Source organism: Pistacia vera, unplaced genomic scaffold, assembly GCF_008641045.1.
Source record: "Pistacia vera cultivar Batoury unplaced genomic scaffold, PisVer_v2 Contig742, whole genome shotgun sequence".
Lineage (NCBI taxonomy): Eukaryota > Viridiplantae > Streptophyta > Magnoliopsida > Sapindales > Anacardiaceae > Pistacia > Pistacia vera.
In genome coordinates, this window is record NW_022196604.1 from 83171 (window position 1) to 104579 (window position 21409).

The 21409-nt window shown below is 36.5% G+C and overlaps 2 protein-coding genes across 2 annotated transcripts; one reads left to right on the plus strand and one right to left on the minus strand.

The window, feature by feature from the left end:
- Positions 1-15872: 15872 nt before the first annotated feature.
- Positions 15873-16554, plus strand: LOC116115478. Its single transcript, XM_031401629.1, has 2 exons — positions 15873-16182; positions 16432-16554. Exons 1-2 carry the CDS (start codon positions 15997-15999, stop codon positions 16552-16554), a joined length of 309 nt encoding a protein of 102 aa, XP_031257489.1. The 5' UTR covers positions 15873-15996.
- A 2095-nt stretch (positions 16555-18649) lies between these two features.
- On the minus strand, positions 18650-21277 carry LOC116115479 (grpE protein homolog 1, mitochondrial-like). The gene is made up of 6 exons (XM_031401630.1): positions 21137-21277; positions 20067-20280; positions 19780-19979; positions 19508-19675; positions 19274-19402; positions 18650-18844 (listed from the first exon to the last, which is right to left on the minus strand). The coding sequence occupies exons 1-6, from the start codon at positions 21275-21277 to the stop codon at positions 18650-18652; spliced, it is 1047 nt and encodes a 348-aa protein (XP_031257490.1).
- Between the last annotated feature and the right edge of the window lie 132 nt (positions 21278-21409).

Here is a 21409-nt window from a genome sequence, read left to right on the forward strand (position 1 = left end):
GACTTAACCAAAATGGTCGAAACCGATAGATTCAGCCGAGTAAAGTTGTTGCGGTCGTGACAAGGTAAAGGAGCATAAGCTTTTTTGGGCTCAAACCGTTGTTTCTTTCCCTTTCTATAATTTTCATTAGCCCATTTACGATCATTTCTTCTATTCTCTCCCCGGAATTCATCCTTCCGACTGGGAGCTCTAGTGGAAGGCCCAGGGTCATGGTGATTTAGAGTTGCAATAGAGTTTTCAATCCATAGATATTTCTCTGTGAGATTGTAGAAGCGAATAAGGGAAATATCATCTTATGATAGTAGCTTGATCGATAGGTCAGTTTGTGAGCGAACTCCGGCAATGATCAGAGTTCGAACTGAATCTTCAGGTTGTATGAACTGAATCTTTGGGTTGTATTAGCCACCTTATTCAGTTCCCCGCGGAATTTGTCAATGTAAGACTAGAAAGACTCATTCTTCACTTGCCGTATGTTGCTTAGATAGCTGAGCGACATTAACAACTTTCGATTTGTTGGAAGTGTCTCAAGAACAACGATCTTATTTGGTGCCATGAGTTGATAAATCCTGGTGGAAGCGATCTAAACCAACGTTTAGCATGGGCAATCAAAGTCACTGCCAAATAGTAACATTTCGCCAAGTTTGAAACTTGATGAAGCTCCATGAGATCGTTAAACTCATAAAGATGATCGTGAGGATCAAAATTCCCATAAAATACCTTTATGTTGGGCATTCTGAATCTTGATGGGAGAGGTGCAATCAAGACTGCTGGAGAAAAGGGAGACACCTAAACGGTCACTCCCTACTCATTCTGCTAAGCTCGAAGCTGATCCAGAGCTCGGTGTAATTCCTCAATCTGAGGCAACTGAGCCCTTAGGGGATCACTTTCCACAATGTGGGTTTGCTCCCTACGATTGTGGTTGATGAAAGACCACAGGTCGACACTTTTTCTACTTTGCCCAGAGCCTTCATGCCTTGACGCTTGTAGGCTTGAGCCTTGTGAAGGTGTTAAGTGGCTGGGGGAGTTTTCCCTATCTCTACGGTGGTCAGAACCAACGCGTTGATGATGGGTACTTCCTTTGCGGTGATGATTGGAACCATCATGTAGGCAATAGTGGGAACCTCCTTGCCTGGCACTTTCATGGCATGCCTCTACGACGTGTCGTGGGACCGTTCTTGGTGTGAAGTACTGCTAAGTCGTTGAGCCAAAGGTCTCTTTACCTACTTGCGACCAATATTTGCATGTCATTTTAAGCCTTTCTACCTTTGATCGACTATAGGTTTAGCCTTATTCTTTTGCGCTGTAGTGTGCATGGTACGAGGCTGTGTCGTTTCCACATTTTAGGGTGACTACAGGCGTCTTTAAAGGTGGTACCATCTTGTCTGAATTTGGTGGCACAACCTGATCCAAATGATCCAACCTTTGGTTCATTGTTTAGAGGGTGTTATCAAATTTCTCTAGATAATGGATCAAAGCAGGATTCGCTTGGGAAGTCGAAGGGACGCTCAATGCAACATTTTGGGGAGGTGGAACTACTTCGAGAAAAGTAGTTTCCTGATTACGAGGAATCTCCTCATTATTGGTACCAGTGCACTCGGTTTTGAAACCACAAGCCATGAGAGTTTGTGGCTGATCTTTGAAGATGAAACTAACGAGTCAGTTGAGATTACCGACTAGAGAGCTTATGTGAATCTGGGCCCTCCTTCTAGCAGCAAACTGTTGATGCATGATTTTGACACCTACGGCTTCGAACGTGCAAAGTGCTAAGAGATTTTAAAAAATTACATGTGAGATGATTATTAGAGTTGAATATGGTGTTGTTTTCACAATAGCATGCACAGACGTAAATAATAAAGGAGACAATGAGGTTTTTATAATGGTTCAGATGCTTAAAGCAATCCACTATTTTCTTTTATATGAGTACGTTTCTGGTCATTAGCCAAGATTACAATAGGTCATGAACTGTGATCTTGTTACAAGTGACTGGTGATCTAAGTATTCTTAGAAAATGTCAAGCTAGTCTCTTTCTAGTAGTGTGTCTTTGCTATTTGCTTTGTTGAATTCAAGGGGCCTGATCCCGATTTTATGAAGGGGAGCTGCCTATTTGTACCCACTATGCTCAAGGTAATGATCACATTTCTGCAAGTGGGTTGGTGCCATGCAAATCTCTCCTGTCTCCCCATTAGTTGAGAACTTAACGAATACCCTTAACTTAAATGGGGTTGGACAGTTGTGCGAACCAAATTCATTCACAGACAACTACTTGAGTCGGTTGGGTTGTTGATAGCTATATTCTTTATGTCTTCAGAGATGTGGCAGATCTTAGACGATGTAAAGCCTTCTTGAACTCTACTTGGTGCTTGCTGACATTACCTTAGGTCAGCCCTGATTTTAGGCATAACATGGTACAACACACTTACAAAAACTCCGCAATTACTATCTATTTAGTCACTCTTTTAGACAAATAAGATTCCCTAACCTCCATAACCATTTGTTAGTATGGAGGAGGTTATTAAAAAAAAAAAAAAAAAAAAAAACTACAAATAACAACTTGAACTTATTTGAAGAAACCACAAATGATCATCTAGAATAACTAAAACAAACTGTAAATAACCATTTTAAGAAAAACTACACTTAACAAACTAAAACTCACCATGGACTTGTTGTTGCTGTGACATCATTTGTGGGATCTGCAAAACTCATCGAAACTTCTCCAACTGACATTGTTGTAGTAGCATTCAGATGCATGTCTTCAACACTCTTCCTTGCATTCATGCTGCTACAAACTCCCAATTTTCATCTTAAAAATTCAAACCTCATTTTAGACAATGCTTTTGTAAAAAGGTCATCCATTTGGTCTTCCATCTTGCAATACTTGAGTTAAACTAATCCTTCCTTTTGGACATCTAACAAGACTATTTGTAAGCGTACAAAATTGTGCAAGTAATAATGAGTAAATACCAGATATCGAACCTTAGGGAATTACTATTATCAATTACCAAAATTTAATACCTTGTTACAATTTGATTAACCAAATTTTTATGAAGAAAACCTAAACTGAACGAATCAATCGAAAACAAATTAAAACTGAAAGATAAAATAGACTTTGAACAAAACCCTTGATTTTTAATGCAAGATGACTAAACCTAGGGCATAAACTACGCACCAACTCTACTTATATGTATTGGTAATTTATGCTAACCTTATTAAGCTTTTTTTACAGGTCAAAGTACTCCTTATAATAACTTTATCTGAAACAATTGCTAGATTAACTCCTAATTACTAAACCGAGATATCTATAAATCCAATTTGAGTATTTAAATATCATTACACTTTATAAAGTTTACCGAAATCTCACAAGTCGCAGTAACCTATCTCTAGTGTTCACTCAACCTATGGTTTTATTACCTTAGACCAACTAAGTATCATCTTTCTATCTCAATTTAATCTATTGATTCATTCAATTCTTGGGTCCTTAAGAATTAAAAACACTAAGCACAATAATAAAACTTAGAAAGAATGCTTAACAAAGATTAATACAAAAATATATCAACACATAATCATACAGATTGCGTTATATCTTGTTAGAGTAAGTGCCCTAGAGCCAATCAAATACTATAGATTTGACTCTTTGTAATAATGTTCATTAATCAATAAAAGACATTTTATTTTATATAGTGTAAATCATATTGTTATGTATTGATATATATCCTTAGGATGGTAAAACCATGATGAGGGTATCAAGTGCTTCAAATCTTAATGATAAGAACCCTATGATCACTTATGGTGACCATTCTAGAAATGTCTGTAGCCCTAATATTATTCTGACCAAGGACACAGATAATACAGTAAGGCTGTCATAGTGTTGAACGACCCTATTGAAAGGCAGTGACTGATCTCATTTGTCAAGGTTGTTTGCCGACAACCTAGTGCAACACATGGGTGCTTGCATAGACAAGTTCACTAGACTGACCCACCAGAGGATTCCATATAGATGGTAACCCTAGTGTCTATGGAATACATCCTCTAACGAATGGTGGTGCATGTGATCCTTAGACTTGAGATGACCGAAGTGCCTTGTGCATCGATTGGTGTAGTTTGACATTAGCCTAACGTAAGTCTATTTAGAGCTATCAATACGATAGTGATTGGCTGCATCAAGGAGTGTATCAAGACTATGGTGGATCGACAGAGGATTCATTACTCCGGGTACGGGAGAAATTATCTCATGGCGCGATTCAGTATATGACAATGACACTAAAGCTATGGCCACATTGAGATTGAGTTGTTGCTCAATCCAATTTATTATTCCGATCATTGGTCCAGTAATTGAATACAAAGGTATCGACGGTAATTGAGGTTGACATTATTTCTATACCTTAGTCTCGATGAGATAACAGATGATGAAAGATTTTGATTGCACAATAACCATATTGTTGATAGGTAGTTATTTCGTTGAGTTCGACTCTATCAAGTGGGAATGATGCCTTGCTAGGGGCTAATCTTGGTCTGTGTATAGTGAGACAATTGATTGGTGTCAATCGCGATACTACTCATTGTCGATATGATAAAGAGCCTGCAGGTCACACACTTAGAAGATAGTTTAAGGATTTAGATGGGTATATTCGTCTTTTAGATGAATGGGCATATTGGTAATTTTGCTACATAATTAATTTATTGAGTTTGTAAACTATGTCCAATTTTATCATTGGAGTAATTTAGCAAAATTACAAATTTAATTATTAGAGTTAATATTTATATTTATATTTATATTTATATTTATATTTAACTAAATAATTAACTAGGGACTAATATGCGATTCCACCTAAGTTTGGGTTGTTGCTAAACCATGGGGGGAGAATGGAAATTTTGCTTTACTATTTAAAGAAAGCAAAAAATAGGTTTTGAGACACAATTCATTTTTGCTGCTGTAGGTGAGAGATTTTTTGAGAGAAAATTTTCTCTCTTCTTCAAATGTTAAATCACTTTTTGTAGATTGTCATGGTTGCATTTAGCATATGCAACAGGCCTTTAAGCCTGTAGGCGGCCCTAGTTGGATGTGTTGAAGTCTCGTGAGGCTTTCCAGCAATGATACCCACAAAGATCCAAATCAAATCTAATCTAGACTCAAAACTAAAGACTCAAACAAAAAATTTAGGATAAATACATTTATTTGTCTCAAAAATTGTGTCTACATGCACAATTCGAATAATTAACGTTACATGAATATAAAGAATAAGCAAATATCAATTACACTTTTGTTATAGATCCTCTTATAAACAACCACAAACCATTTATCTAAAAACCCAAATGATTTTATTCATAATATTCATGGGCAAAGAAAATTTGATCTCCCAAAAAATTTTCTCATAAAAAGAAACAATAAAAATCGTACAATCAAACTCCACATGCTCACTTTTCAAACCACTTTCTATTAATGTGGAATCCAAACACTACCTTGGATCAATAGGTCTTTATTATGATTGTAATTTTAGGCTACAGTGATAGGTTATGAAAGAACAAAAAGGGATTTTGTAGGTGTAAGAGACTTAATATTTTAGAATATACGACTATAAACAATCTCCATTTTGCTCTCTTTTCATTCACCCACTATTTGAACTCTTCCTTCCAACATTTGCACAGACCCTCATATAATTTAAACCTCATTCCATGTTCTTCTAACTAGCTACTTCTTCCTTTTTTTTTTCATAGGAAGATAGTAACTTATAAAAACAACCGTCAACCCCACCTTACTTCTACTATCATTTTTTTTTTCAACCCCTGACCTATCTCATTGCACATACTCAGGTTCTGGTCCAAAGCATACATTTATTTTCTTCTACGATACTTCTTTTCATGAGTTTTTCTTCTAAGGTCACACCAAATTAAGTCTGTCATAATAAGATGGGTCGAAAAGTGTTTTAGGTTTATCATTAAGGTAAGATATAGTAGGTTTAAAACAAAGAAACAAATGCTTTCCAAGTGTATATACAAGCTCAAAGGGTTAGCTAGGGATAAAATAATATAGGTTGGCTTGAAAGTCTCAATCGTTCTATAGAAAATTGCGTAAATCATATCCTAAGCAATGCAGATTCTAGGATTTCGCCTCAAGTGGTTATCAAATGAGTTCTAGAGTTCCTTGAGATCTCAAAATTAAATGCCCATAAAAAAAATCACACATATGAAAAGATTGATTGGAAGCACATTATTTGGTCAAAGGTCAAAATTAACAAATAGACAAAACGTACATTTTGATATAAATACATTTATTTTTTTTACTTTTAATTGTTAAAGATAAATTTGATTGTTATTATTATTATAATTAGTGGACAGGGCGGAGTGACCTCTATCCCTATCCCCGCCAGGTCCGAATTGTCCCTATCCCTGTCCCCCTCCCCATACTCGTCCCCAATATTTTTAGTAAATCTCTGCCCCAAACTCTCAACGGGGCTGGTTAAAAGCCCATACCTAATCACATGTATGTCTTCAAGTAGACCACTATCAGTGACTTTCTTGGACTGGAAAACCTTTTCTTCAACTCCACTACTTCTTGTTCTATTGACTAATAAGTGAAACAATAAAGTATGAATAAGAATATATCATTAACAATAATGAAAGGTTAAGTGAAATAATTAATAGGACGAAGTTTGAGGTAAGAATATTATAACAATTATCGTCAAAATGTACAATACACATAAAAAGAATATATTTCTTATTTCCAAAGGATGGGCAAAAGTAGCACCACAAAATTTCCTTCGTTTTTTTTCCCATGTGATACCAAGCTAAGATAATTATATTTGATCAATATAAGAGAGATAAATCCACATCAAGGATTTTCGTATCTATTATCATAGGAATGAATCTGTTAGGATCCCATATTAGAAAGGAAAAAGGTGGGCATGTAGGTTGTAAAGGCTTGGGTACCCTTCCTTGTCAAGCAGGTTTTCCAAGGAGAGTTTTACCCAAACCCACAAAAGATTCACTGCCTACCCCAATTCTTATCAAAGGCCCATTGTCTAGCCAATTCATATCAATTTGGGAGTGGGTTCATATCAATTTGGGAGTAGATTCCTATCAATTGGTATCAGAGCATAATCTTATGTCTACGTGGCAATGCACTTGTGGGAGGCTAACCTTGGGCCTGAGCTGCTACCTTGAGAAAGGGCATGGAGGCTCCAGCGAAAGGGGATCTGCATAGTCACCTAAGGGTTAATGAGGCTGACAAGGGTAAAGAGGCTGATGTGGACGTCGATTGCAAAAGTGTGGTAGTGTGTTAGGATCTCACATTGGAATGAAAACTAGTGGGCATGTGGGTTATAAAGGGTTTGGGCACCCTTTGTTGGCAAGCCGGTTTTCCAAGAAGAGTTCTACTCAAGCCCACAAAAAACCAACTACCCAGCTCAATTCCTATCAAAGGCCCATTGTCTAACCAATTCATATCAATTTGGGAGTGGGTTCCTATTAGAATCATAGATATTCTATGTTAAATATTTATGAGTAAGGTAAAGGCTTAGAAATCTTTTTCAAAAAAAGAAAACAAACTCCATTTTAATTAGAAAGATACCAATCTAAGCATATTAGGATTTCCCCAATATATGCATAGTTTCTTTTGCTTGGGGTTAAGGTTGGAAAATTCAAATGAAAGTAAAATGGGTGATCAACCTACAGGAACTGTTCATGATATTTCAAAGACAGGGACTTAGTCTTAATCGAACAAAATTACATTAAGCATAACAACATTTGATTAGTGAAGGTCTCACAAAGCTAACAATAATATCATATGCATAGACGTGGAGACATACAATCATAAATAGTAAAGAACATGTCGGTCACCTCACAGCTTCAGAGAGTCAACAAGCACTAAAGTGGAACTAGAATCTGATCAGTTGGACAGATTCTATGAGCAAGCATATCAGATAATCATAACATTGAAATTGTTTTGCATATAAGTTTAACATACGAAGAAGAAAGAGAAGGAAAACAAATTGAGAATAAAGGTGACTTGTCTTTCTAGAATTAGAAGAAGCTTCGTAAATTTGTAAATCTACTAAAAGACTGCTACTGTTTTACATTAACCCTAACATCTAATTACTAAAAAAATTGTTACCTACAATTTATTTTTCTTGCTTGACAGTAGTTCCTGCAGCTTCATAATTTGTTCTATCAAGCGTTTACTCTCATTGACTAACTTGTTTCTCTGACCAACAATAAGAACAAAATCTCCTTCAGATGGTATTATTTGTGAAAACTATAATCCTAAAAGCTTGATTGAGCAAACATAAAATAAATTGTCACTGGCAAAGTTATATGCACCTCAAACATGTGAAGCATTTTAACTCTCACGAACGATATAGCTTTAACTTGTTTCTCTGATAGTTTGAATTCTACATTAAATAATATAAAAAAGATAGTATTTAACAAAATTCTAGCCAAAGCAGCTATCGTGACAGGATATTCCTCTTAATGGTTCATGAAACAGGGTTGACTAATAAAATGATATATAGAACAAGAAGGTCTTAAACTGAAGAACCACCCAAAAAAATATTTCAATATGGTTTGCAACAAAAGTTAAACTAATGTCAGAGCAAGTTTAGTTAACAGTAGTGAAGCCACATCAGTGAACAACAACTTGATACATTTGTATGATACTAGGTTGAGAATTATAAACAAATAAATATAAAGCTTCTTTCAAAGGAATTGAATTTTTCCTTTAGGAAATTATATATCTAGGCTCACAACAATTTCTTATGTATTTCAACAAGTCTTCTTCATTCAACCTTTTTAGCAATATTAACAATTCTCATGACACAATTCAAGAAGGCATGACAAATCACCTAGCCACAGGCATATAAATCATTCAGCCCTTACCACAATAGAACCCACACAAAATAGAAAGCAATTCGATTGAGAATATGTCCAATTAATTACGCAAACCTAGAATAAATAGAATTCAAATCCTGCAATTGTGAAACGTGAGCCTAGCACGTCTTTCATTATTAGAACATCTAAAATCTAAGAAAGTTTGACAAGATAAAAGAAGCAAAAGAAAACAATGAGAAACTGTGAAATTACAAGAAATGTTATCACTAGAAAACACAAAAGTACAAAGTAAAACTACACTTGAAAGTTTGAGAGAGAGAGAGATGTGAAGAAACATGAGACAAGCAATCACCTGAAGCCTCAGCTTATCTATCATACTATTCATGAAAAATCAAGAAACTAAGTTTTATTAACTAGTTTAGGTAATAATCAAGGTTTTGGGTTTTAGGGATATCACTTATTTAAATCAGACTATACTTTAGAGTAGATTCTGATCTCCTTTTTAATTAAATACTTAACTCTTCTTAATAGGGCATATGTTTTATTCTTAATGAATACAAACTAATTATAGAAATAATATAATGGATGAGTTGTTTTCTCCTCCAAAATCTATCTCTCTATTCTTGTCTCTCTCTCTCTCTAATTTCTTGCCTTATTTTCTCCTAAATTTTCTCTCTTTTTTTCTTTTCTTGTTCCAAATCCATTAACATCTAAGCTTTTGCTTCTACACTCACAAATATTATGCAAGCAAGTATTTTAATACTAGTAAGATTTTTAAACTTTAATTTATAAATTAATATCAGACTTCATCATAATTTATTTCATTTCATAGTCTTGATGGTAGAAAGGAAACTACTCACCACACCATGTTGCAGCTAAAACTGGATTGTAGACAAGTCAAACAATAAAGATTGTTTAAAACGATTGATGAGTCAGCTCCTCGTTTTAGCTGTAGGGATTAGATAGTTTAATTAATCAGAGTTATTTCAGTCAAAGATATTTTAGCAAAGTAGAAATCATAAAGCAATAATCATATGAAGCAACTAGGAAATGTTAAGAAAAGCATATTATTTGATATTATCTTACCTCAATGACTATACGAATTCCATAACGACCACTTTCATCTCGAATAACATTGATGCCATTTAAACTCTATTGAATAAAATAAAGAAATAAATGAAAGTAAAAAATTTGCTCTACAACAACCTCATTAATAAAAAATGACTGCTAAACATGCAGTATAACGAAGTCACAACTGCTATTCTTCTATTTATTATAAAAGCCAACCATCATCCATGCTGATTTTGATGAAGGCAAAATACAAAGAGAAATACACATTTTGGAAATACATTTACCTTGTCTCAACAAGATCAGCTATCTTCTGCACCAGCAAGAATTTGTCGATTTGGTCATTAGGAAAAAAAAAAATTAAAAAATAACATTACTCTGAACTCAACATTTCAATGAAAATTTGAAAAGCAATACGTACATCTATCAAAATTGTCAAGGAAAACCAAGATATTCACCTCTTTTATAATAATTGTCATTCTCTTTCTCTTAGAGTTGAGTAATCAACATCAGTTTTTCCTCTTACGATAATACTTCCTCTCCTAGTTCGATATACATCCAAGATTCTTAACAAAACGATTAAATCTCGGGACACTAATCACCAAACAGTTTCAGGATTTAAATAAGGCAATGCCACATTGAAAGAATATGTTTCAAACAATAATGATACTCAACCACAATGTTTGATGGAAATCATAAGCATGATTTGATGTCCAATTTGAATTGGAATACTCACTGGCTGGTTGACATGCTTCTTCTCTTTTTCTTTATTTACACACTTTCAAAGAATAATGAAGATCCTCCGATAAGTACTTTAGTGGCTTTTCTTTCTTATTCTCTTTCTATGATGTTTCACTAGAGTTCAGCCCATGTTCCCTACAAAGTCTCTCTCAGTAATCCAAAATAAAAAAACCAAACCAACAAAACCTAAACTAAAAGCAGCAGTGTAAAAAGCATAAAAAAAAAAGCAAGAAAAAGAGAGGAAAGAGTTCAGCCCATGTTCGGTTTAGGTTTCATGGCTGAGGAGAAAAGAATGACCACAAAGATTTGTGTAAGAGTAAACGACGTGTTCCCACTCAAGGTTTAGCGAAATGGCAAGTCTCCACCTTGGTTTCATAAATTCCAAATTTCCATCTTTAAATTAAGGGAGTTTTGTTTCTTTCAATAGTTGAAGGCTAAAATGGCCCTTTATTATATTTTAATATTTTCATATTCTAAATTCCAGAATCTGATTCCGTGCATTCTCTTTTCCTTCACCGTGGCTCTCTCTCCCTCTTTGTTCTTATCGTTTTCTCCCTTTCTCTACACTCTTTCTTTTTTGTCACTCTCTGTTTATTCTCTATATCTACAGTTTCTTTTGTATCTGTCTTATGTGAAGAAAAAAAGTTTATTTGCTTCAGATTTTGATGTCTATCTCTTCTCTATCAAATGCGCTTGTTAATACTATTTGTAGTTATTGGAATGGTGACAAAATTGAGTTTCAAATGGAGAAAGGTAGTGGCTGGGTTTCTCTGGTGGTTAACGACGAGGATAAGTAGCAAATGTGATGATTTTGATTTATTTGGGTTATCTTGATTTGTGTGTTGCTTTTGGTTATTATTGGTGATCATGGAGTATGAATTTTCTCTCGGTTTGCGCAAGGGTAAATGGGTGGTGGAGGAATCACATCCGACTGGGTGCGATTCTGGCCAAATCGCATCCGGCCATATGCGAATCGATCGGAATCTCACCCGGTCGAATGCGATTTGGCCGGATGGGAGATGAAGAAGATGAAGACATGAGGAGGAGGAAGGAGAGATGATAAAAAAGAAGATGGGAGATGCGGTCGAGTGCAATTCCCGCCAAATCGCATCCGACCGAGTGTGATTCAGGCGAAATTGCATCTGACCGAGTGCGATTTCGGCCAAGTGCACTTCATCTTTTGATTCTTTCTTCTTTTTGGTTACCTGAGCAAATTCTTTTCTGTATTGTAGCGGAATTTTTAACAAAAAGAGAAAACTACTTGCGACACACAAGCTATAAGAAGTGGAGGTTGGGAAGAGTTTATTTCATAGCTTCAAAAGAATGAATTGAATTGGCCTCATAGAATTGCTAAAGCCCTTGATTTGAATCTCTAGAACTTAAAGAAGACCAAGGTAGCTTGCTATCTCGATTCATCATAAGCTTGGGTTCTTTCTTTCCTAAAATCAAGCTGCTAAAGCCTTTAAAGCCTGGAGCTGGACTTCTAATGCCTGACTAGATTCACAGTTAATCACAATAAACCAGAGCCTAACTAGGGTGAGAAAGGGTTTTTCATATATATATAACAGACAGGCTTGTTTTCTTTAAAAATTAACTTAACAATTTGGTTTAATTAGCTGCCTTGCGCGATTTGGCAGGATGGAGTTAGGGGAGATGAAGAAGGTCCAGTCTCAATCATTTTTCTGTTTTCTTTGAGAGGGAGAATTTTCTTGGAGACGGGAAGAAAAAGAAAGAAAAGCGAGGAGGGAACTAGCGGTTGGAGAGAGAAAAGAGTAGCGTGTTAATATAATTGGGAGGGCAATTTGATAATAGCATATGTAATAGTCACTAACCATGTTAATACAAGGGTGGGAATTTGGAATTTATAAAATGGTGAGAACTCGCCATTACACTAAACCTTGGATACGAACATATCGCTTACTCTTTGCGTAATCAAGAAGATAATGAGGACGAAAATAAAGAGAAAGTACTTGAAATATATATTTAATGTGAACAATAATGTTACGGACATTGGGACTCTACACCGAATTATGTGTCCCATGACTCACACCAGTTACATTTCACGTTCACAAATATTTTGCAAGTGAATGGCCGTTCATCAACTATGAATGACCGTTCACTTACGATGGACTCCTGTCTCTATTATATGGATGGGAGTTCACATCTAAATGACACCCGTTCATCAGTAAATAAAAAAAACAATGTAAACAAAAATAATGGATGATTGTTCATAGGTTATGGACGATCGTCCCTAAATAAAGGACGAGCATTCACATATAATGGACGCCCGTCCAATCTTTAAATAATAAAATTTATATAAACAAAATTAATGGACGGGTCCATTATTAATAGTTTTAAAAAATTATAAACAAAATTCAAGGACACCCATTCATGTATTATGGGCGGCCATCTAGGACGCCCGTCCAGACGTTAAATTAAAAAAAAAATTATAATCCATCTATAGTTGCCTGGTTATCATACCCTTGATTTTGTTCACTAGAAAAGATGCTCTCTGATTTGTCAGCACTCTTGAGCGACACATTACTACCTTCACTCAGTTTCCGATTCATTCTTAGATCTTTTTTTCTTAGATTTTACTTCAGTTTGTATTCTTGGCAACCGGTTTGCATTCACTTCAGTTATGGTTTCCTGCAACCCATTTGCGCTCACTTCAGTTATTGATCCCTGCAACCCATTTGCATTCACTTCAGTTTTTGTTCCCCGCAACACGTCTGCACTTGCTTGTCTACTAGCTCTCTCATTTGGTTCCCCAGACAAAGTACTCTCCAATTTATCAACACACTTGTTAGGGAAATCACCGCCTTCACTTGTTTTCTTTTTCTTATGTCTTCGTTTACTTTTTCCAGATTTCACTTCAGCTATTACACCCTGCAACCCATTTGCATTCACTTCAGCTTCTATTCCCTGCAACCCTTTAACTTCAATATGTACTCCCTACATACCATTTTCATTCACTTCAGGTTTAGTTTCCAGAAACCCATTTGCATTCCCTGGATCCCATGGCAGTTTAGCTAATTTATAAAGTTCCTCCTTAACAAAATTGTAAAGCTAAACCCATAACAGTTCTTCATCCATGGAGTTCATCTCTACCAAATTCTACATCTTGTTTCTTCTCTATCTCCTTATGTTTCAATCCTTTTCATTAATCCAAGCTCAACAGCCATACGTAAACAACTATCAACTCGATTGCTACGATGAGTCCACTGTTAACCTTACAAGAGGTTTCGTCTGCAATGGAGTTGAATCCTCATGCCAATCTTATCTCACCTTCAGATCAAATCCTCCCTATAACTCACCTCTTTCCATAGCTTATTTGTTAGCTTCCAAGCCCGCCCTCATCACCGCCCTCAACGGGCTCCCCTCCGACATCGCCACTGTGCCTAGCAACACCATGGTGGTGGTGTTGGTGAACTGCTCTTGTTCTTCCTTACAACTCTACCAGCACAACGCCGCTTACATGATTCTCGACGACGCCAAGAACTACTACACCATTGTTGATGAAACCTACTAGGGGCTCACCACTTGCCGAGGCATGATGGAAGCGAATTCTATAGATTCCAAGAACCTGAGCGTGCGTGACAACTTGGCGGTTCAACTTAGATGTGCTTGTCCGACGAGGAAACAGGTGGTGTCTGGTGTGAAGTTTTTGTTGAACTACTTGGTAACTTGGGGTGATTCCATTTCGCAAATTGCTGAGCTTTTTAATGTGACTGATCAAAGTGTTCTTGATGCTAATATGTTGAAGGAAGAAGACCTTATATATCCCTTCACCCCAAATTTTAGTTCCGCTCATAACCGAGCCCACCAAGATTGATCAAGCTGTGCCATCTCCTCCTCCGGTGAGACCTCTACAGACGCCCGCCAACCTCTTCTTCTAAGAAATGGGCGTTTGTGGGCATTGGAACTGGAGCTAGTCTGTTGTTGTTATTGACCCTTTTGACATCTTTATTTTGCTTCTATAAGAAATCTAAGTCGAAGCTTGTTTCGATTTCAGAACCTATTAAGTCAGATGAATAATGGACGCCATTATTTGTGGACGCTCGTCAATTATTTAGGGACGGTCGCTCATAATATATGAAACGAACGTCCTTGAATTTTGTTTATAATTTTTTAAAACCATTAATAATGGGGACATCCATTAACATATGAATGCCCGTCCATTAATTTTGTTTATATAAATTTTATTATTTAAAGATTCGATCGGCGTCTATTATATGTGGACGTCCATCTTTTATTTAGGGATGATCGTCTATAACCTATGAACGGTCGTCCATTATTTTTGTTTACATTATTTTTTCCATTTATTGATGAACATGCGTCATTTAAATGTGGACTCCCGTCTATAGTAAATGGACTCTCGTTCATATAATATAGACTAGCAAAATATTTATGAACATAAAACGTGGCTAGTGTGAGTTACGAAACATATAATTCGGTGTAAGAATTTGGTATAGAGTTTCGGTGTCCGTATTGTATTGTGAATGTTAACGTGAGACGTTTCTGATTATGTGAATATAAAGGATTAGATACTTCACCAACCAATTATGTTAAGCCACATGTAATTAAATCCACCAATTTAATGCAGCCACGTGTAAACAACATTCATCAAAACCTTCTAACATGTCAAAATCCACTGGTTTTAAAACTTTAAAACTCTGACACGTCAGTCAAACAAGCAAGTTATATACACACTAATTAGAGGTTCAATATTGTTCTCGTAAAATTGGCGCCTCTGATTTCAAAAATTAACGCACGGATTTAGTTTGATTTTTATTTGATTTAAATTTAAATTTAAGTTTTTGAGAGAGAGAGAAAGAAACCCTAGAATCAATCTAGAGAGAGCAAATGATTGTGAGAACGCCACCACCGAAGAGGCCGAGAGCGCCCGACGTCGACAAACCTATCGTCGAGAGTCCGCCTGGCAGCGGCGGCGGAGGCGGAAGCTCCGGTCGCCGCCTCGTCATCTATGAAGATCCTCCTGTAGCTGCGGTGGCACCAGAGTCGTCTCATCAACCGTCCGATCAATATCTCTGCACTTATCAGTGCCGCCAAATGGTACGATCACTGTTGTTGCGAGCTTAGTCATCAAGGTTNTACAAGTTCTTTCTGGATTTGTGATATGCATTTCTGTTTAAAATATTTATTAATGAGTAGAATAATTTGATTAACTTGACTTTGAAGTTCCTTGCAAAAGTTAGAAGTTCTGGAGATTGTGATGATATCATAACTTCAGGATTTGTCATCTGGGAGGTTCTAAGTTTACTATTGTAGTGAGCGGTCCGGTTTGGTTAGGTTCAGGGAGAATTAATATCTGAAAGAATTAATAAGTTAAGTTGTTATGTATTGATGGTTGAAATTCTCTTCTTGAGTATTGTCTTTGTGCAGATTGCCGTTCTGGAGGAACGGAAGAAGGTGGTTGAAGAAAAGGATGAGGATGAAATGAAAGAAAGTGAGACAAATGTATTTACTCACTGGTCATCTTCGAAAAGCAATGAACTAACTGTTGATGAAGCTTTGAAGAAAGAAACTCAGGTAACCACCTCAAACTCCCCTTCAAGTGAACGGTCTTTTCTGTTTTCATATGATTCAGTTTGTCAGTGATAAATTGTTGGTTCTGTGGCATGAATCGCTATCTACCTCATTGTATCACTTGTTTGTGGATTTACCTCTTGATTAGCTTGGCTGAAAATTTTGACGCTATGATGTTGTGGAATGTGCATAGCTTCAATTTTTAAACATTTTTCTCTCTGAGGTTAAAACACTAATCCCCTTCTTGTGCAGGATTCCAACATAAGTCATTTGGATCTGGATTTGTGCTTGAAAGGTCATGGCGACGACCATGATTCTACCGGCCAGGGCAAAGAAGTTCAGTTGATGAAACAAGCTTTTAGCGACCTATTTTAGCGCCAACAATATAACAGTGATGAAGTGATGCTTCATTTGTAATTAAGTAGCCTTTATCTGTCGTGATACATAATCTAGGTTAGCTAGTAGCAGTCTTAAATAAATGAAAACCATTTGATCTTGCTCCTATTTTACTGCCTGTATATATTATTACTTCACCTATGTAGCTTATATGACACCCCTGTTGTGCATGCTGATAGGATTCTTCATCTCCTTTTCTCTACTGTCTGTTGTTGATTATGTTTTCAGAGTCCACTTTAGCAACTGTTGCAGTTGAATTTTACAAGTGAGGACTCATAATTTGATATTGCAGCCAAGAAAGCAGGGCATTCTTGGTTCACCAGATTACCTAAGGGTGAGTGGGTTTGGGTACTCGGCACAAATCCTGGGAATTGGAATCGGACCAACATAGTACCAGTTACTGGGATTTAGTAATCGGAACCAGTACTCTGCTGTTCCTTAATCATAGGAACCGGAATTGTAATCGTCGGTTTCAGTTTTGGTTCCGATAACCTTGTACTGTTCACAACAAAAAGGAAGGGGAAAAAAAAAAAGAACCCCAAAAGAAAAAAAAATAGCAGCACCAAATCACTCGAATCAATTTTCAAAACCTAAAAATCAAACCACATGGGCGAGATTCGAAGAAGAGTAAGAAGGTGAGAAAGTTTGAGGGTTGAGATCATATGATGCATGACACGGTAGCCATCAGAGCCAGAGGAAGCAACCTTAGTTGTAGTAAGTAGTAACAGTAGGTGATGAATCGATGAGTATTGCAAAAATAGAAGTAGAAGAGGGCGACGAGATGGCACAAGAGAAAGGCTCAACCGAGCAAGTAGCAACGCAATTGTACTGGAGAAGTGGTAGCTGATAGAGATGGCCGAGATGAAGTAGACGTAGGAGGCGGCGATGGGGTGGATGGAATGGCAGCCGAAAGGTTTCCTAATTCTTAAAATCTAATTTCTTATATGAAATGTAAAATTACCAAAAAAAAAAAAAAAAAAAAATCTCATTTTTGTTGAAATTTCAATTTAAGTCCCAATTCTTAAAACGGTTCCAACCCAAGTACTTGGTTTTGATTCTCAGGTAGTTTTAGGTTCTTTGAACTGGTGAAACCGATACAGGAATCGCACAGAACTGGTTCCACCTAATTAGTACTAGTTTTACCCAATTGGAAATCAGAATCAACCCTGTGAGGGTAGATTGGGGAGATGGTTGAGATAGAGTAAACGTAGAAGGAGGAGGTGATGGGGTGGATGGAATGGCAGCCGAAAGGTTTCCCCGATTCTTAAAATCTAATTTCTTATATGAAATGTAAAATTACCAAAAAAAAAAAAAAGCTCCCATTTTCGCTGAAATTTCAATTTAAGTCCCAATTCTTAAAACGGTTCCAACCCAAGTACTTGGTTTAAATTCTCAAGTAGTTTTAGATTCCTTGAACTGGTGGAACTGGTACAGGAATCGCACAATACCGACTCCACCCAATTAGTACTAGTTCCACCCAATTGGAAATCGGAATCGACCCTGTGAGGGTAGATTGGGGAGATGGCTGAGATAAAGTAGACGTAGAAGGAGGAGGCAATGGGGTGGATGGAATGACAGCCGAAAGGTTTCCCCGATTCTTAAAATCTAATTTATTATATGAAATGTAAAATTACCCAAAAGAGAAATAAAAAACTCCCATTTTTGCTGAAATTTCAATTTAAGTCCCAATTCTTAAAACGGTTCCAACCCAAGTACTTGGTTTTGATTCTCAAGTAGTTTTAGGCTCCTTGAACTAGTGGAACCCATACAAGAATCACATAATACCAACTCCCCCCAATTAGTACCAGTTCCACCCAATTGGAAACCGAAATCGACCCTGTGAGGGTAGATTGGGGAGATGGCTAAGATAGAGTAGACATAGAAGGAGGAGGCGATAGGGTGGATGGAATGGCAGCCGAAAGGTTTCCCCGATTCTTAAAATCTAATTTCTTATATGAAATGTAAAATTACCAAAAAAAAAAAAAAAGCTCCCATTTTCGCTGAAATTTCAATTTAAGTCCCAATTCTTAAAACGGTTCCAACCCAAGTACTTGGTTTAAATTCTCAAGTAGTTTTAGATTCCTTGAACTGGTGGAACTGGTACAGGAATCGCACAATACCGACTCCACCCAATTAGTACTAGTTCCACCCAATTGGAAATCGGAATCGACCCTGTGAGGGTAGATTGGGGAGATGGCTGAGATAAAGTAGACGTAGAAGGAGGAGGCAATGGGGTGGATGGAATGACAGCCGAAAGGTTTCCCCGATTCTTAAAATCTAATTTATTATATGAAATGTAAAATTACCCAAAAGAGAAATAAAAAACTCCCATTTTTGCTGAAATTTCAATTTAAGTCCCAATTCTTAAAACGGTTCCAACCCAAGTACTTGGTTTTGATTCTCAAGTAGTTTTAGGCTCCTTGAACTAGTGGAACCCATACAAGAATCACATAATACCAACTCCCCCCAATTAGTACCAGTTCCACCCAATTGGAANTCATTCGATCATATAGATTGATCCAAACTTGCATTCAACCAAATAAAACTTATTCAAGTTTCTTCAATCAAATAAGTTAATATATTTTAGTTGATTTAAAAGATCTTTTTTTTTTCTCCTCAAATGACAAACAAGAAGCCCATAATGCATTGAACATTTACATCGTTGATTGAAGAACAATTGATCAATTTGAATAAATACCTTTAGAACGTGAGCAACTGTCCCGGGCGGCTTAGAATTATCTGGTACTTGGAACACCGCATTATGCCGGTGTGGATCAAATGGCTCATTTGTAGGATCAAATTTCTCTAATCCAAACTTTTTTAATACCTGAAGAGATGTCTGAAAACCTCAGTAAAAGGAAAATTGACTTCTAACTAGCTCTTTCTATTATAAAAAATATATATATATAATATAGGAACAAGAAAATCTTACCTCTCCCAACTGTTTCTCAGTCATTTCAACACCTTCAAGAAGCGATTTTAGAAGTGCTGCTGACCCAGTAGCATCATTACAGGCATCAATCTTTGAGAAACTTTCTTTGGCAACTGAAGAAGCTCTTCCCAAATTGTCTGCAACATCCAGTAGACTCTTTGCAAAATTCTGCAGCATATTTTCAAATAAAAATCAATTAAAACCTCCAAATACAGAAAGAAAAATCATCTACAGTTCCAACATTAAAGCAGGCAATATTACAACAAAAAAACCTGAATGGCAAATTTTTTCGAATTCTCTGCTTCACGTCTTGTTCTCTCCTTGATATTCTCCATTTCTGCATAAGTACGAAGAACTTTATCTTTCATATCCTCCGTCTCTTTGTGCTTTGCCTTCAGAAGTTCCTCCCTCTCCCTCAAAAGTTTGACCAGATCCTCCCTCGATAGATCACTCTTACTCTCACTCTCCGAATCTGAATCAGAAAATGCAATTCGTTTAGTACGTCTTCTCCTTCTTTTGATAGATTGAGACATGGTAGATAGGGGTTCAGAATCAAAACCTGATTCTGTTGTTTGATCATTAACTTCTGTTCTTCCCGTATCCTCTACATTATCAGAAGCTTTAGCATCTCCGCACTCGACACCATTATTTTCTGCAGCACTCCCTTGTTCCTTTTCTTTGTGTTCAGGCGATGCAGATGAGAACCCAAAACGATGAAACGGGGATGAACTGAGTGCTGAGTGATGAAAAAGAGACACCTGGCTTGCAACAAACTGGCAAAAAAAAAAAAACACGCATGAATGACAAGCCAAATTTCAACTTAAAGATAATCCAATAAATCCACGAACGGGAATGATCAAGCCTTAACAAAGCAATCAAAAATGAAAATAATTAACATGTAAAGAAGAAAAGGGGCACTTCTTTAACCCTAAACAAAACAGAAAAGCCAAGTCTGAAAATCTGGTCAAGTTTTGTGAAAGGGAAGTCAGTTCAATGAATGATCTAATCTAATAGTTCATTATATTGATTGTACCAACGGCCCAACTGCTTAATAGCACAGAAACAACCAACAAAGACTCAAACTTCGTAGAATTCAGGCACTTTTTAAGCTTTCAAATCCAAACTGAAACACCCAAAGATGGAGACAGAATGTCTTCTCAAAAACTACAGAAGCCCTGATACCCTGCTAAAACCCTGATTCAAATCAACCCAAAAATAAGGAAAAAAAGAAACAAGAAAAAAGAGAAGCCAAACACAGCCCTGATCACATATAGTGAAGTTTGAGAATTAACAGATATAAATCAATATTGTTTAAAGCTATTTCAATCATTCAATAAAGACATGCCACTGAAACATTCCAAACCAAAACAACAGCAATACCAAAAAAAAAAAAAAAAAAAAAAATCCAAACAAATTCATAGATTTCAAGTGTTCATAATTTTTTAAAATCTAAACTTAATCTCCAGAACACATAATAAACTCAAAATTTCAGAAACACACAAGGAAATATGATTCATGAGCAAATAGTCACAAATCCATTAAAAAAAAGCCAAATTCAAAGAAAATTCTTAAGCCCTAATAAAACCCTAGTGAGAATTGAAAACAAAAATTAAAACTTCACTTCATTACCTTGTTAGGAGTCTCATGAACAAGAGAGTTTAACTGATTGGATATTATTGGTAACCGTTGGTCCTTCGAAGAAGACACAAGAAGCAAGGACCGTCGGCCCACACTCCGAGAGACGCGTGACAAAACCCTAGACGCCAACATCGCAGAAGACGAAGAAGTGGCTTGAAGGGGCAAAATAGGAATATAAATATAGTTAGGGTTTTAGAGAGAAAGATTGGATATTTGAGGAGTCCAGCGAACGAGGGGAAATAAGAGAGAGAAATAGAAAGCTTG